General features: G+C 44.0%; 1 protein-coding gene across 4 annotated transcripts in view; it reads right to left on the bottom strand.

The window, feature by feature from the left end:
* LOC134343512 (cilia- and flagella-associated protein 45-like) overlaps window positions 1-14,660 on the bottom strand; it is a 48,962-nt gene that overhangs the window by 30,143 nt on the left and 4,159 nt on the right. For 2 of the 4 annotated variants that reach the window (XM_063042240.1, XM_063042241.1), the window contains exon 3: window positions 3,826-3,971. The exons of the other annotated variants lie outside the window; for them this stretch is intronic. In XM_063042240.1, the coding sequence (XP_062898310.1) occupies window positions 3,826-3,971 (146 nt within the window). The remainder of the gene's footprint in view (window positions 1-3,825; window positions 3,972-14,660) is intronic. 4 annotated transcript variants of the gene reach the window in all.

The following is a 14,660-nucleotide window of genomic DNA, read 5'->3' as shown; positions in this document are numbered from 1 at the left end:
AAGTACATAGGGATTGGATAATTATGTCTGCGGGCAGGAACAAGCACGAACAAATTGGGATATAAACACCTACAATGGTTGGTATATAGGCTTGTATGCAACATTTTGGACCAGTGGAAATGGTCCAGAAGGGTTGTATGGAAACTATTATTACCATTTTTCTTAACAACTAATTTCATTACTTAGCCTAATAGGTTAGATTTACCACAGTACATAATTATCTATTTAAATGTTTATTTTCCTTTTATATCATCTCAATGTGTACTTAAGAATGTATAAATAATTGTAGTTTTATACATATAAAAAAATGGAAAAGGTTATATGTGTGAAAAAAGTACATGATAATTGTGAATTCCTTATCCAAATAAAAATAAAATTAAAAAAAAAAGAATGAAATTAAGAGAGCCAGAAGGGGCCTTGGCAAGCAGGATTAAGGCATTCTGCAAGTGCTTAAGTATTCACTATGGAAAAGGACCTTGGCGATTGTAGGGAAGACTTGCAGCAGACTGAAAAGCTTGAGCATATAGACATTAAGAAAGATGATGTGCTGGAGCTTTTGGAAAGCACAAGTTGGATAAGGCACCGGGACCAGACGAAATATACCCTAGTCTACTGTGGGAGACAAGGGAGGAAATTGCTGATCCTCTGGCAATGATCTTTGAGTCATCAATGGGGATGGGGCAGAATCTGGAGGATTGGAGGGTTGCAAATTTTGTTCCCTTATTCAAGAAAAGGAGGAGAGATAGCCCAGGGAATTATAGACCAGTGAGTCTTACTTCAGTGGTTGGTAAGTTGATGGAGAAGATCCTGAGAGGCAGGATTTATGAACATTTGAAGAGGCACACTCTGATTTGGAATAGTCAGCATGGCTTTGTCAAAGGCAGGTTGTGCCTTACAAGCCTGATTGAATTTTTTGAGGATGGAACTAAGATGTAGTGTAGAATGTAGTGTAGTAAGATGTAGAAGTAGATGTAGTGTATATGGATTTCAGCAAGGCATTTGATCAGGTACCCCACGCAAGGCTTATTGAGAAAGTAAGGAGGCATGGGATCCAAAGGGACATTGCTTTGTGCATACAGAATAGGGTTGCCCACAGAAGGCAAAGAGTGGTTATAGATGGGTCACATACTGCATAGAGGTCGGTGACCAGTGGTGTGCCACAGGGATCTATTCTGGGACCCCTTCTCTTCGTGATTTTTATAAATGACCTGGCTGAGGAAGTGAAGGGATGGGTTAGTAAATTTGCTGATGACACAAAGGTTGGTGGGGGGGGGGTGTTGTGGATAGTGTTGAGGGCTGTCAGAGGTTACAGCAGGACATTGATAGGATGCAAAACTGGGCTGAGAAGTGGCAGATGGAGTTCAACCCAGATAAGTGCGGAGTGGTTAATTTTGGTAGGTCAAATATGATGGCAGAATATAGTATTAATGGTAAGACTCTTGACAGTGTGGAGGATCAGAGGGATCTTGTTGTCCAAGTCCATAGGACACTCAAAGTTGCTGTGCAGATTGACTAGCAACACACATAAAAGTTGCTGGTACGCAGCAGGCCAGACAGCATCTATAGGAAGAGGTACAGTCGACGTTTCGGGCTGAGACCCTTCGTCAGGACTGATGAAGGGTCTCGGCCCGAAATGTCGACTTTACCTCTTCCTATAGATGCTGCCTGGCCTGCTGCATTCTCCAGCAACTTTTATATGTGTTGCTTGAAATTACAGCATCTGAAGATTTCCTCGTGCAGATTGACTGTCTGGTAAAGAAGGCATACGGTGCATTGGCCTTCACCAACTGTGGGATTGAGTTTAGGAGCCGAGAGGTAATGTTGCAGCTATATAGGATCCTTGTCAGACCCCATTTGGAGTACTGTGCTCAGTTCTGGTTGCCTCACTACAGGAAGGATGTGGAAACCATAGAAAGGGTGCAGAGGAGATTTACAAGGATGTTACCTGGATTGGGGAGCATGCCTTATGAGAACAGGTTGAGTGAACTTGACCTTTTCCTCTTGGAGCAACGGAGGATGAGAGGTGACCTGATAGAAGTGTATAAGATGACGAGAGGCATTGATCGTGTGGATAGTCAGAGGCTTTTTCCCAAGACTGAAGTGGCTAACACAAGAGGGCACAGCTTTAAGGTGTTTGGAGATAGGTTCAGATAAGATGTCAGGGATAAGTTTTTTCCACAGAGGGTGGTGAATGCGTGGAATTCACAATTATCATGTACTTTTTTCACACATATAACCTTTTCCATTTTTTTAAATGTATAAAACTACAATGTGTAAATTGATAGGGTGGTTCAGAAGGTGTATGATGTGTTGGTGGATTGAGTTCAAGAGCCACAAGGTAATATTGCAACTCTATAAAACACTGCTTAAATCACACGGACTACTGTGTTCAGTTCTAGTCGCCTCATCATAGGAAAGATGTGGATACCTTTGAGGGGGTGCCGAGAAGACTTACCAGGATACTGCCTGGATTAGAGCATGTGTCTTATGTGGAAAGGTTCAGTGAGCTAGGGTTTTTTCTGAATTCGGCTTGAAAAATTCTAATTCTACTGTTGATAGGTCTGTATATCTACAACTCTAGGGTTTTCAAGAATCCATTTATTCCAGATTTGATAAAATGTTTCTTTTTGAGTTCTCAGGGAGTAAGTCAACTTTTCCATTTTAAATATTTCCAAGATAATTTCGTATCAATCTTCTAATGTAGGTGGTATTGGATTTAGCCATTTTCTAGTGATTGATTTCTTACTTGCCACTAAGAGGGCCTGCAGTAACTTTATATCTTCCTTCTGTTCAAGGAACAATATATGCCCCAAATAGAGCGTCTCAAAGTTCAGAGGTATCTGGGACCTAAGTTTTTTTCTTTGGAATGAAGAAGGATGAGAAGGGACTGGATAGAGGTGAATGAGATAATAAGAGGTAAAGATAGAGTGGACAGCCAGAACCTCTTTCCCAGGGGGGCAATGGCCAATTGAAGAGGGTAATTTTGAAGGTGATCGGACAAAAGTACGGGGGATATCAGAGGTAGGTATTTTAAAAGAGAGTGGCACGTGCTTGGAATGCACTGCCAGGGATGGCAGTGGAGGGAGATATATTAGGGACATACAAGAGACTCTTAGATGGGCACATACTGTCGATGAAAGAAAACTGGGAGGGAGGGAGGGGTTAGATTGATCTTGGACTAGGTTAAAATGTTGGCGCAACACTGTGGGCCAAAGGGCCTGTATTGTTTTATCACAAACAAGAGAAAAATCTGCAGATGCTGGAAATCTAAGCAACACATGCAAAGTGTGGAGGAACTTAGCAGGCCAGGTGGCATCTATGGAAAAGAGTACCTGCCAGAGGGTTTCGGCCCGAAACATCAACTGTACTCTTTTCCATAGATACTGCCTGGCCTGATGAGTTCCTCCAGAACTTGGTGTGTATTGGTTGTATTGTTCTATGTCAGGTTGTAGGGGGTGGACATATCAGGACTGTGTGAAGGGTAGTATGTAGGGAAAAAGAAGGAGCAGTTATGGGGAGATTAAAGGCAAGGGACAGGCCTGGGGGTGGAGAGGTCTGGGGTGAAAAAGCATGTGTGATGAAGAGGGATGGGGGTAAGTTAGGAAGGTAGAAGGAAGGGCTGAAAAGGGCAAAAGAGATGCAATGAAATGAATGTGATGGTGTAGGAAGGGGAGTGTGCAGGATGGAAAGGGATGTGGAGAAATACTAAGAGTAATATACAGGCAGTAATATTATCCTCTGTATATTATTGATGGTAATATACTGAGCAGGAGGTCAGGAGCCTCCCTCACTACCTTCCCTTCTCCCCCAGCCTGCCTGTCTTACATGAGGTCCCGGACATGGTCCTTGGTGATGATCCTCAGGCTTTCAATTGCCTTGGTGGTGCCGGGCACAGTCTGCATCACCTTGGCCAGGGCTTGGTCAGAGCAGGGATCAGAGTCCAGAGCCAAGTGCCCTGTGGGTGCCGTCCTCTGAAAGATAACGTGTGTCAACAATGAAAGATGTTGTTATATAATTGTTCTTTCTTTGCAGCTTAACTTTCTATTGCCTGCTTGTATTTTATATAATTACCTATGTATATGCAATTGTTCTGTGTGTCCAGTAGCTATTACATTTCTTTCTATTATTCTGGCAGCTTCTTGGGTATCACATTATTTGAATACGGTTAACGCTTACCTACACATTTGAATGGAATGTTTGTTATCTATGGTCTAAGAAGAGCAGAGCACATTGGGTCACCATCTATTCTCTTCTTTGTTCTCCTTCCCCATCTGTCACTCTCTCCTCTTCAACCTTTGTTCTCTTAGAGCTTAATAAAATTATTGTGAAGCAACAGGTCTTGTGTCTCAACCTTGACATCTGAAAGAGCCTTGGATCAAAAACATCAGGATGCTACAAAGCCCACCCACCAACTTACTCAAACCTGCCCCACAACCCACCACCCTCACTCATCATCAACCTCATCCCAACCACCTCAGAACAAATGGAGGACTTTTATTCCAAGTCTGGTCACTTGATGGATTCTCAGCACACACCCTGCCAATTCCTCCCAACAGGGCAAGGGAATCATATCTCACTGTTGGAAGGAATGGCACTTGGGGGACGAGTGAAGAGCTGGCACATAATAGCACCACAGTCAGCCAACAGATCACACATATGCCCAGGGCACTCTAACTGATTGTACACTCAAAACCTGGCTCACATGTGAGCACACACACACACACACACACACACACACACACACACACACACAAAGTAATGTACCTGTCTTGCTCTCTCATTGAAGCAGTCTAAATCCCTTTGCATTCTCTGTGTTAATAGAAAATGAGATTCGTTTTCTTACGGCCACTCACAGTAGCAAAAAAGCAGATACAATAAAATTAGTAAAATCTATACACAAACAAGACTGACCAACAATCAATGTGCAAGTGTGGGCCAAGGTAGAAGTATTTCAAATGTCGTTAACCACGGGAGGATAGTTAATACTGTCCCCTTCTCAGGAATTGTCTATTGTCTATTGAATGGTTCCAAGAATAATCCAGGGAAGGGACAGGATATATAAGCATTTGGAAGGGCAGGAGCTGCCTATGGATAGTCAACATGGCTTTGCATCTAACCAATCTTACAGAGTTGTTTTTGATAAGGTTACCAGGAAAGTCAATGTAAGAAAGACTGGATATTGTCTTCTTGGATGTTAGCAAGACCTTTGACAAAGTCCCACATGGGAAGCTGGTGTAAGAGATTTATTCACTTGGCATTCAGCATGAAGTAGTAAATAGGATTTAACATTAGCTTAGCAGGAGAAGACTAAGAGCGTGCTAGTAGATGGTTGCCTCTCTGACTGGAGGCCTGTGACTAGTGGTGTGCCGCAGGGATCGGTGCTGGGTCTGTTGCTGTTTGTCATCTGTATCAACAATCTGGATGATAATGTGGTAAACTTGATCAGCAAATTTGCAGATGATGTCAAGATTGTGAGTGTCGTGGACAGTGAGGAAGGCTATCAATAATTGCAGTGGGTTCTGGACCAGCGGGAACAGTGGGCTGAAGAACACAGATGGAATTTAATGCAGACAAGTGTGAGGTGTTTAACCTCTGAAATCTTTAACCTATTTCTTCAGCAGTGTGTGGTATTCACCTACTGCTTCAATTACACCAGTGCCCAAGAATAACATGGTGACCTGTCTCAATGACTATCATCCAGTAGCACTCAAATCCACTGTGATAAAGCGTTTTCCGAGGTTGGTGTTGAAACACATCAGCTCCTGCCTGAGAGGTGACTTACATCACCTCCAGTTTGCTCACCAGAGCAACAGGTCCACAGTAGATCCAGCTCACTGGCTTTTCACTCAATCCTGGAACATCTGGACAGCAACGATACATACATCAGGATGCCCTTTATCAACTATAGCTGATTCGATACCATCGTCCCCTCAAAAGCTTCAAGAGCTTGGCCTCAATACCTTATTGTGCAATTGAATCCTGGATTTCCTCACTGGTAGACCACTGTCAGTTCGGATTGGCAACAACATTACACACATCACTGTGGGGCTAAGCACAGCGCCAATGCCATATTCAAGTTTGCTGATGATACTACTGTCGATAGCCGAATCAAATGAAAACCCTTTTACTGGGCGTCTCTGGAAACGCGGCTTGTTAGCCCCTTGCTAACAGCCACTGGACTCCGCGGCGAGGAACCCACCATCTTTAACCTTCGTAGGTCTCGGGTGTAGATGACTTTGGTCCTGTCAAATCCGTGAGGTGGAGAAGTCTCACCCACTCAAACCCCAGTTTCTGTGAATGCTGTGTGATTTACTGCCCCCAGCAATTGCCTATCAGCAAGAAGTAACAGATCGTACATTGCATACGATTAATCAGAAGTATATTTAAGAACGTTAACTTAAGTTACAGTTAGTAAAGGAAAGAAAAAACCAAAAAGGACCCATTATACATTAACAGTCACATGTGCACGGTGGAGCTCAAATCTTGAACTTGACTGTAAATCACACACCGGACTCTCGGTCTATGTGAAAGCACACACCACCTTCCGAATGTCACTCGAAATCCATCTTGAACAAATGGGTGCAGTCGACGTTTCAGGCCGAGACCCTTCGTCATGAAGGGTCTCGGCCTGAAACGTCGACTGCGCCTCTTCCTATAGATGCTGCCTGGCCTGCTGCGTTCACCAGCAACTTTGATGTGTGTTGCTTGAATTTCCAGCATCTGCAGAATTCCTGTTGTTTGAACAAATGGGCTCTCCCGAGGGAGTATTAGTCCTTCCCCCTCAAAGCCATTCATCTGCCCAAAGCACCTTGTGCAACAGGGATGGCATCCTCAGCCATCTTCCCTTCTGTCTCCTCCCAGCTCCCGCCACAAAGACCTCCCCTCCCAATGTTCTCTAGAACCTTCTCCCAATTCCATCATCCTGATTGGTTGACACCACATTCCTAAGTTGAACAACAAGCCTCTTATCTCAGCCCAAACCAACAGGCTGAAAGCAGAACAGACTGCTCTTACAGAAATGCTAAAATAAAATACCTACAGCATAGCTGTAAAAATCTTAACCAGAGTGTTACACAAAGGTGGTGATGAATTAGCATACTGGAGGGAGATCGAAAATCTGGCTGAGTGGTGTCATAACAACAACCTCTCACCCAATGTCAGCAAGACCAAGGAACTAATGATAGACTTCAGGAGAAGGAAATCAGAGGTCCGTTAACTGGTCCTTATTGGAGGATCTGAGGTGAAGAGGGTTAACAACTTTAAATTCCTAGGTGTTATTCTTTCGGAGGACCTGTCCTGGGCCCAGCATGTAAGTACGATTATGAAGAAAACACGGCAGTACCTCTACTTACTTAGAAGTTTGTGGAGATTTGGCATGATATGTAAAACTTCAACAAACTTCTGTAGATGTGTAGTGGAGAGTACATTGACTGGCTGCATCACAGCCTGATATGGAACCACCATACTCTTGAATGGAAAATTCTACACAAAGCAGTGGTTATGGCCCAGTCCATCACGGATGAAGCCCTTCCAACCAATAAGCACAACTGCATGAAACACTGTTGCAGGAAAGCTGCATCAATCATCAGGAATCCCCACCACACGGGACGTGCTCTCTTCTCACTGCTGCCATCACGAAGAGGTACAAGTGCCTCAGGACTTGCACCATCAGATTCGGGAACAGTTATTATCAGCCCCTTGAACAAAGGAGATAACTCAGCTGCACTTGCCCCATCATTGAAATGCTTCCACAACCAGTGCTCACTTTCAAAACTCTTCATCTCATGTCCCCGATAGTTATTACTAACTTGTTTATATTATCATTCCCCTTTTTGTATTTGCACAGTTTGTCGTCTTCTGCACTCTGGCTGAAAACCCTCGTTTGGCAGCCATTCATTGATTCTGTTATCGTTATTATTCCGTAGACATTTTGAGTATGTCCACAAGAAAGTGAATTGCAGGGTTGTATGTGGTGACATACAAGTACTTTGATAATAAAATTTACTTTGTACTTTTAGGTTGCACTTTGGGAGGACAAACCAGGGTAGGACTAACCAGAGCGAGTGATAGGGCAATAGAGCAGAGGGATCTTGGAATATGGATAAATAATTATTTGAAAGTGGCATCATAAAGAAAGCTCAGAGTACTGAAGATAGGATTTAGGAGGTTATGTTGAAATTTATAAGGTGTTGGTGAGGCCAAATTTGGAGTATTGTGTACAGTTCTGATCGCCTACCTATAGGAAAGATATCAATAAGATCAAAGGAGTACAGAGGAAATTTATAAAGGTGTTGTGGGTCCTGACGAATTGAGTTAGAGAGAAATATTAGGATTTTATTCCATGAAGCATTGGAGAATGAGGGGAGATTTGATAAAGGTATCCAAAATTATAAGGTATATACTGTAAATAGAGTAAATGCAAGCAGGCATTTTCCACTGAGGTTGGGTGAGAATAGATTTAGAGGCATCGATTAAGAATTAAAGGTGAAATATTTTAAGAAAATCTTGAGGGTGAACTTCTTCTCTCAGGAGGTGGAATGAACTGCCAGCAGATGTTTGGATACAGGTTTGATTGCAACATTGAAGAGGTATTTGGATAGGTACACGGATAGGTGTATATGGAGCTTGATGGGCTAGGCATGTACTAGATGGACTGAAGTACCAGTTTCTGTGCTCTTGTGCTCTATTAATTTACGGCTGTTCCCCATAAGGATAAATTTGAATGAACTGCTAGTATGGTACATTCTGTGCATCGTTACCTGTGTAACTATGGAGATTGGATTCAAAGGGGGAAGGGGGTGGATGGAGGAGATTTAATTCCTATTTTAAACATTCATTGTTTTAATTTAGATTGAAGTTCTCTGGTACCTATGCTAAAATTGCAGTAGTCAGAGTCATACAGCATTGGTCCTCCGGTCCAACTCACATAGTGAGCTAATCTCATTCGACCTTGAGACATAGGAGCAGAATTAGGCCATTCAGCCCATCTATTTCCTCAACCGTCCACCATGGCTGATGTTTTATCCCCCTCAACCCAATTCTCCTCCTTCCTCTATGCAACCTTTGATGCCCTAATTAATCAAGAATCTATCAACCTCCGCTTTAAATATACCCAATGAGTTGGCCTCTACAGCTATCCATGGCAATGAACTCCACAGATTCGCCACCCTCTGGATAAAGAAATCCCTTCCCATTTCTGTTCGAAAAGGACATTCCTCTATTCTGATACTGTACCCTCTGATGCTAGATTCACCCAGTTTAGGAAATATCCTCTCCACATCCACTCTATCTAGGCCTAACAATATTCAATATGAGGAAAATAATCACAACTCTATTATCAATAGGGATCTATTGTTAGTAGGGGTAGTGAAGAGAATGTAGTGGTGACTGAAGGCAGGATAGTTAAGGGAAACTAATATTCTCTCTGTAGCTATGAGTAGGAAGCTTGAAGAGCCATGTTAAGAGGCCAGTGCCAGGATTAAGGACATCCCCTTGGGACTGGAAAGGACCTTGAAAAGGGAGAGGAAAGACCCAGATGGAGAAGAGTCAGAGTCATGGAATCAAAAAGGATCCCCTTCATACCCTCTTCTCATTACTACCGTCAGGGAGGAGGTACAGAAGCTCCACAGGAGAGTATGATGTGTCCACTGGTAGGTGAGACTGCAACTAGGGGGCATAGCCTCAAGACTTAGGGGGAAAATTTTAGCACAGAGATGAGGAGCAACGGCTTTTCTCAAAGAGTGCCGAGTCTGTAGAATTCTCTGCCCGATGAAGTAGCGGAGGTTACCTCAGCAAATATACTTAAGACAAGGTTGAATAGATTTTGGCATAGTAGTGGAATTAAGGGTTATGGGAAAAAGGCAGGTGGGTGGAGATGAGTCCATGGTCAGATCAGTCCATAGCTCAAAGGGCCAGATAGCCCACTCCTGCTCCTAATTCGTATGTTCTTAAATAGCCATCCCTAAAACATTGAGTTCCTACAACTCATTGTTTTAGGAACAGCTTCAACCCTGCTCCAGAGACTGATGTGTGTGAAAATCCTAAGAATTTCATGTAGACATCAGCAGTTTCCTGAGGTATTCAAACTGGCCCTCTGACACCAACAATCATTCCACAGTCAAAGTCTCTTAGATCACAGTTCTCCCTCCTTCCGCTGTTTGGTCTGAACAACTGAAGCTCTTGACCATGCCCACATGCACTAAGTTGCTGCCACAGACATGGTCAAGATGTTCATGATTGGCTGATTAGATATTTGTATTAATGTACCTAATACAGTTCCTTAAGGTTGTTATAGTCGGGAGTGGGAATGGGGACAAGCTCCCACTACCTATTAAATAATCCCAATGGCATGCACCTCAAATGGCCTCTGACAACCAAGTCCAGTTCCTGGCCTTCATGTGTGGCTTAGATACTAAGTCTAGTGAAACCATATTTACTGACAAGAGAAAGGGCAAAGGTGGGTTACTGTTGCCTTAAAATCAGTTGCTTGGGCAGATAGGGCTCATCAGCCGTGGCTGGCAGCTTATCAAGGAGAAGGAAAGCTCTGGTCTCAAACCTCCACTGCTTTGTGTCTATACCCATTCATGGCAATGGCTTCAGGAGGAAAACCCCATGGGAAAAATCCAGAGCAGGAGTCTCCAAGGCAGTCCTACATTTAGTCCAATGCTGACTGGCAACTCCTGGAACGCTGCTGGTACCAAACTGTATCTGAGCCCACCATTCCTTTGGGTTCATCAGATGCATGAAGAGGGGCAACAGCTTGCTCTCCATATCATATTGCCCAGGCTTGCATATCTAGATAGCTAGGACACAACGTCCATGGTCAACCCTGGCCATTGGGGACCTCACTGTACCTAATAAAGTGGCCAGTGAGAATACACCAGGAAATTAGGTGTACAGGTAACAATAATCACAGTGGGTTTCAGGCTGTATATAGAGTGGACACACTAAATTTACAGTATCACTGCAGGGAATGAACCTGTACAGTGTATAATAATATCCTACATGGGTATGGCGAAGAACCGGTGAGGAAAGAGACTATATTTAATCTGATATTGCATAATGAGCAAGTCAGTTTAAGGACCTTTTAAAGATTGTGATCATAATACAACAGAATATTTTGTTTCATTTGAAAGTGAATTAGTCCCGTCTGAAAAAGGGTTTTGAATCTGTTTCTCCCGACTGACAGGTCTAGAACCATGAGGCACGGTCTGCTATCAGATTGTTTCTTGTCCAGCCCTTTACCTTTTCCATCTATCAGTTCCCAGATTCTCACGTCTTTCCCACTCCCCCCTCCCACCTTTCCCCTCACTGGCTTCACCTGTCATCAGCCAGCTTGGACTCCACGGATGCTGCCCGACCTGCTGAGTTCCTCCAGCTTGGTCTCCTTCCCCTCCCCCACCTTCTTATACTGGCTTCTGTCCCCTTCCTTTCCAGTGCTAGTCTTGGATGGAACCGTCAACTGTTTATTCCACTCCGTACGGGATGCCTGACCTGCTGAGTTCCTAAAGCATTTTGTGTGTGTTTCTCTGAATATCTGCAGAATCACTTGTGTTTAAGTAAAGAACAAGTTGGATTGAGATTTGGAGAGGTTATTCACTCAGAGTAGGGTGATTCAGTAGGCAGCAGAGGCTCACACACTGAAAGGTGACATCCATCGTTAAGGACCCCATCACACAAGTCATGACTTGTTCTCATTGCTACCATCAGGAAGGAGGTACAGAAGCATGAAGGCACACGCTCAATGATTCAGGAAGAAATTCTTCCCCTCTGCCATCTGATTTTGAATGGACACCGACCCCAAGAGCACTACCTCACTAACACGAGAAAATCTGCAAATGCTGTTAATCTAAAACAAAACATACAAAATACTGGAGGAATCCAGCAGCCAAGCAGCATCTACAGAGAAAGTGTAAAACAGTCAACGTTTCGGGCCAAGACCCTTCGTTAGAACCTGATGAAGGGTCCAGCCTGAAATGTCAATCGTGTACTCTTTCTCCATCGATGCTCAGTCAGTTTGAATCATCTCCTCCGCAATCTCCATCAGCATAGGACAACCACAGGGATGTGTGCTTAGCCCCCTGCTCTACTCGATTTACACCTGTGAGTAAGCAGTGGAGCACCCTTTCAAACAAGCTCATTCAGCACCGCTATTCACAAGAATCTCGACAGAATATCTTCCCTACTAAATGCAATAAGCATATACAACAGTTCATCTCTGTGTGACAGGAGAACACACTTCACAGTACAATAGTCTGTTTTATTTTTTGTACATTATTACTGCACATTGGTAAATTATTATTTTGTATATTATTATTCTGTACTTTATTATTAGTATATTTATTATTATTATTGCTAAGTGTGTTTTTAAATGCTGCTGCAACGAAAAGATTTTGCACTCGGGTCAATAAAGTACTTATTATTACTATTATGACAGCTGTGTGGCTAACTTACAGTTCCAACAGCATATACGTCTTTGCTGATGGCACCACAGTTGTGGGTTATATCAAAGGAGGTGATGAATCAGCATACAGGAGGGAGATTGACAACTTGGCTGAGTGGTGTCATAACAACGACCTCTCACTCAATGTCAATAAGCCCAAGGAACTGATTGCAAACTTCAGGAGAGGGAAACCAGAGGCCAATGAGCCGGTAATCATCAGAGGATCAGAGGTGGGGAGGGTCAGTAATTTTAAATTCCCGGGTGTCACCATCTCAGAGGACCTGTCTTGGACCCATCATATAAATATTATTGCAAAGAAAGCACGACAGCACCTCTACTTCCTCAGGAGTCTGCGGAGATTTGGCATGTCATCGAAAGCCTTGGCAAACTGTGTGGTGGAAAGTGTGCTGACTGGCTGGATCACAGCCTGGTATGGGAACACCAATGCCTTTGAGTGGAAAATCCGACAAAAGGCAGTGGATTCAGCCAGTACATCACAGATAAAACCCTCCCAACCATTCAGCACATCAACATGAAACGTTGCTATTGAAAAGCAGCATTCATCAAAGATTCACACCACCCAGGCCATGCTCTTTTCTTGGTGTTGCCATCAGGTTGAAGGTACAGGAGCCTCAGGACTCACACCACCAGATTCAAGAATAATTACTAACCCACAGGCTCTTGAACAAACTACACTCATTTAAGGACTCATATCTTGTTATGTCCTGCTCATTATTTATTGCTATTTATTTATATCTGCATTTGCTCAGTTTGTTGTCCATTGATCCTGTTTACAGTTACTGTTCTATAGATTTGTAAAGTATACCCTCAGAAAAAAGAATCTGAGGGTTGGATGAGGTGACAAGTATGTACTCTGATTATAAATTGTACTTTGAACTTTAGTATTAAAGCTGATACACTTAGGAATGATATGTGGACACAAACTGTCAAGCAGCACATGGAGAGAGTGCAGCCCTGGTATTGAGAAAGAGGTTTAGTCAATATCTTTCGGAATGGTTTGAAGGGTCATTCTTCTCTCCTTTGTCTGTTTCTTCTCTGAAGGCATAAAGCACATGTTGGCAAATGAAAACCTACATTTAAAGGTATAACAGGAAATCAACAACTACTGCATGAAGAAATAACACACAAATATTTGATGTACTCGACAATGTACCTTTTAAAACTAACAACATCAGTGTGAAGTGGTTCAGCAAGAGGATAGTTACGCAGATATTAACTCAGGTAATCCTCCTAGGAGAGTTGCAGGAGATGGGAGAGCAAGGTTGAGGTGCTAGGGACTTCGGAACAGAAGCTAAAACTACCAGCCAGGGTCTGGAGAATGTGAAATGAAACAGAGGTGGGAGCCAGGGAATGGAGGTTGCAACGGAGTGCAGATTACAGAATGGGAACTTCTGGCTCAGGAAAGGAAAGGAGAGCTCGGGGCTCAGGAATGAGCTGATGCATAGATCTGGGCATTTCCAAAAGAGTACTGGATCAGGGGGTTTGTCAATGGGTATTGGATCAGGGCATCCGTCAATGGGTAATGCATCAGGGTGTCCGTCAACGGGTACTGGATCGGGGCGCCTGTCAGTGGCTACTGGATCGGGGCGTCTGTCAGTGGCTACTGGATCGGGGGGGTCTGTCAATGGGCATTGGATACAGGCGCCTGTCAATGGGTATTGGATCTGGACGTCTGTCAATGGGTATTGGGTCGGGGGGTCTGTCAATGGGTATTGGGTCGGGGGGCCTGTCAATGGGTCCTGGATCCGGGCATCTGTCAATGGGTATTGGATCGGGGGGTCTGTCAACGGGTATTGGGTCGGGGGGGTCTGTCAACGGGTACTGGATCCAGGCGTCTGTCAATGGGTATTGGATCGGGGGTTCTGTCAATGGGTATTGGATCGGGGGTTCTGTCAATGGGTATTGGGTCGGGGGGTCTGTCAATGGGTATTGGGTCGGGGGGTCTGTCAACGGGTACTGGATCCGGGCGTCTGTCAATGGGTATTGGGTCGGGGGGTCTGTCAATGGGTATTGGGTCGGGGGGTCTGTCAACGGGTACTGGATCGGGGGTTCTGTCAATGGGTACTGGATCCGGGCGTCTGTCAATGGGTATTGGGTCGGGGGGTCTGTCAATGGGTATTGGGTCGGGGGGTCTGTCAATGGGTATTGGATTGGGGGGTCTGTCAATGGGTATTGGGTCGGGGGGTCTGTCAATGGG

The sequence above is a fragment of the Mobula hypostoma genome, chromosome 3 (assembly GCF_963921235.1).
Source record: "Mobula hypostoma chromosome 3, sMobHyp1.1, whole genome shotgun sequence".
Taxonomy (NCBI): domain Eukaryota; kingdom Metazoa; phylum Chordata; class Chondrichthyes; order Myliobatiformes; family Myliobatidae; genus Mobula; species Mobula hypostoma.
Note: the sequence above shows the minus strand (reverse complement) of the source record. Positions and strands in the feature narration are given on the sequence as shown.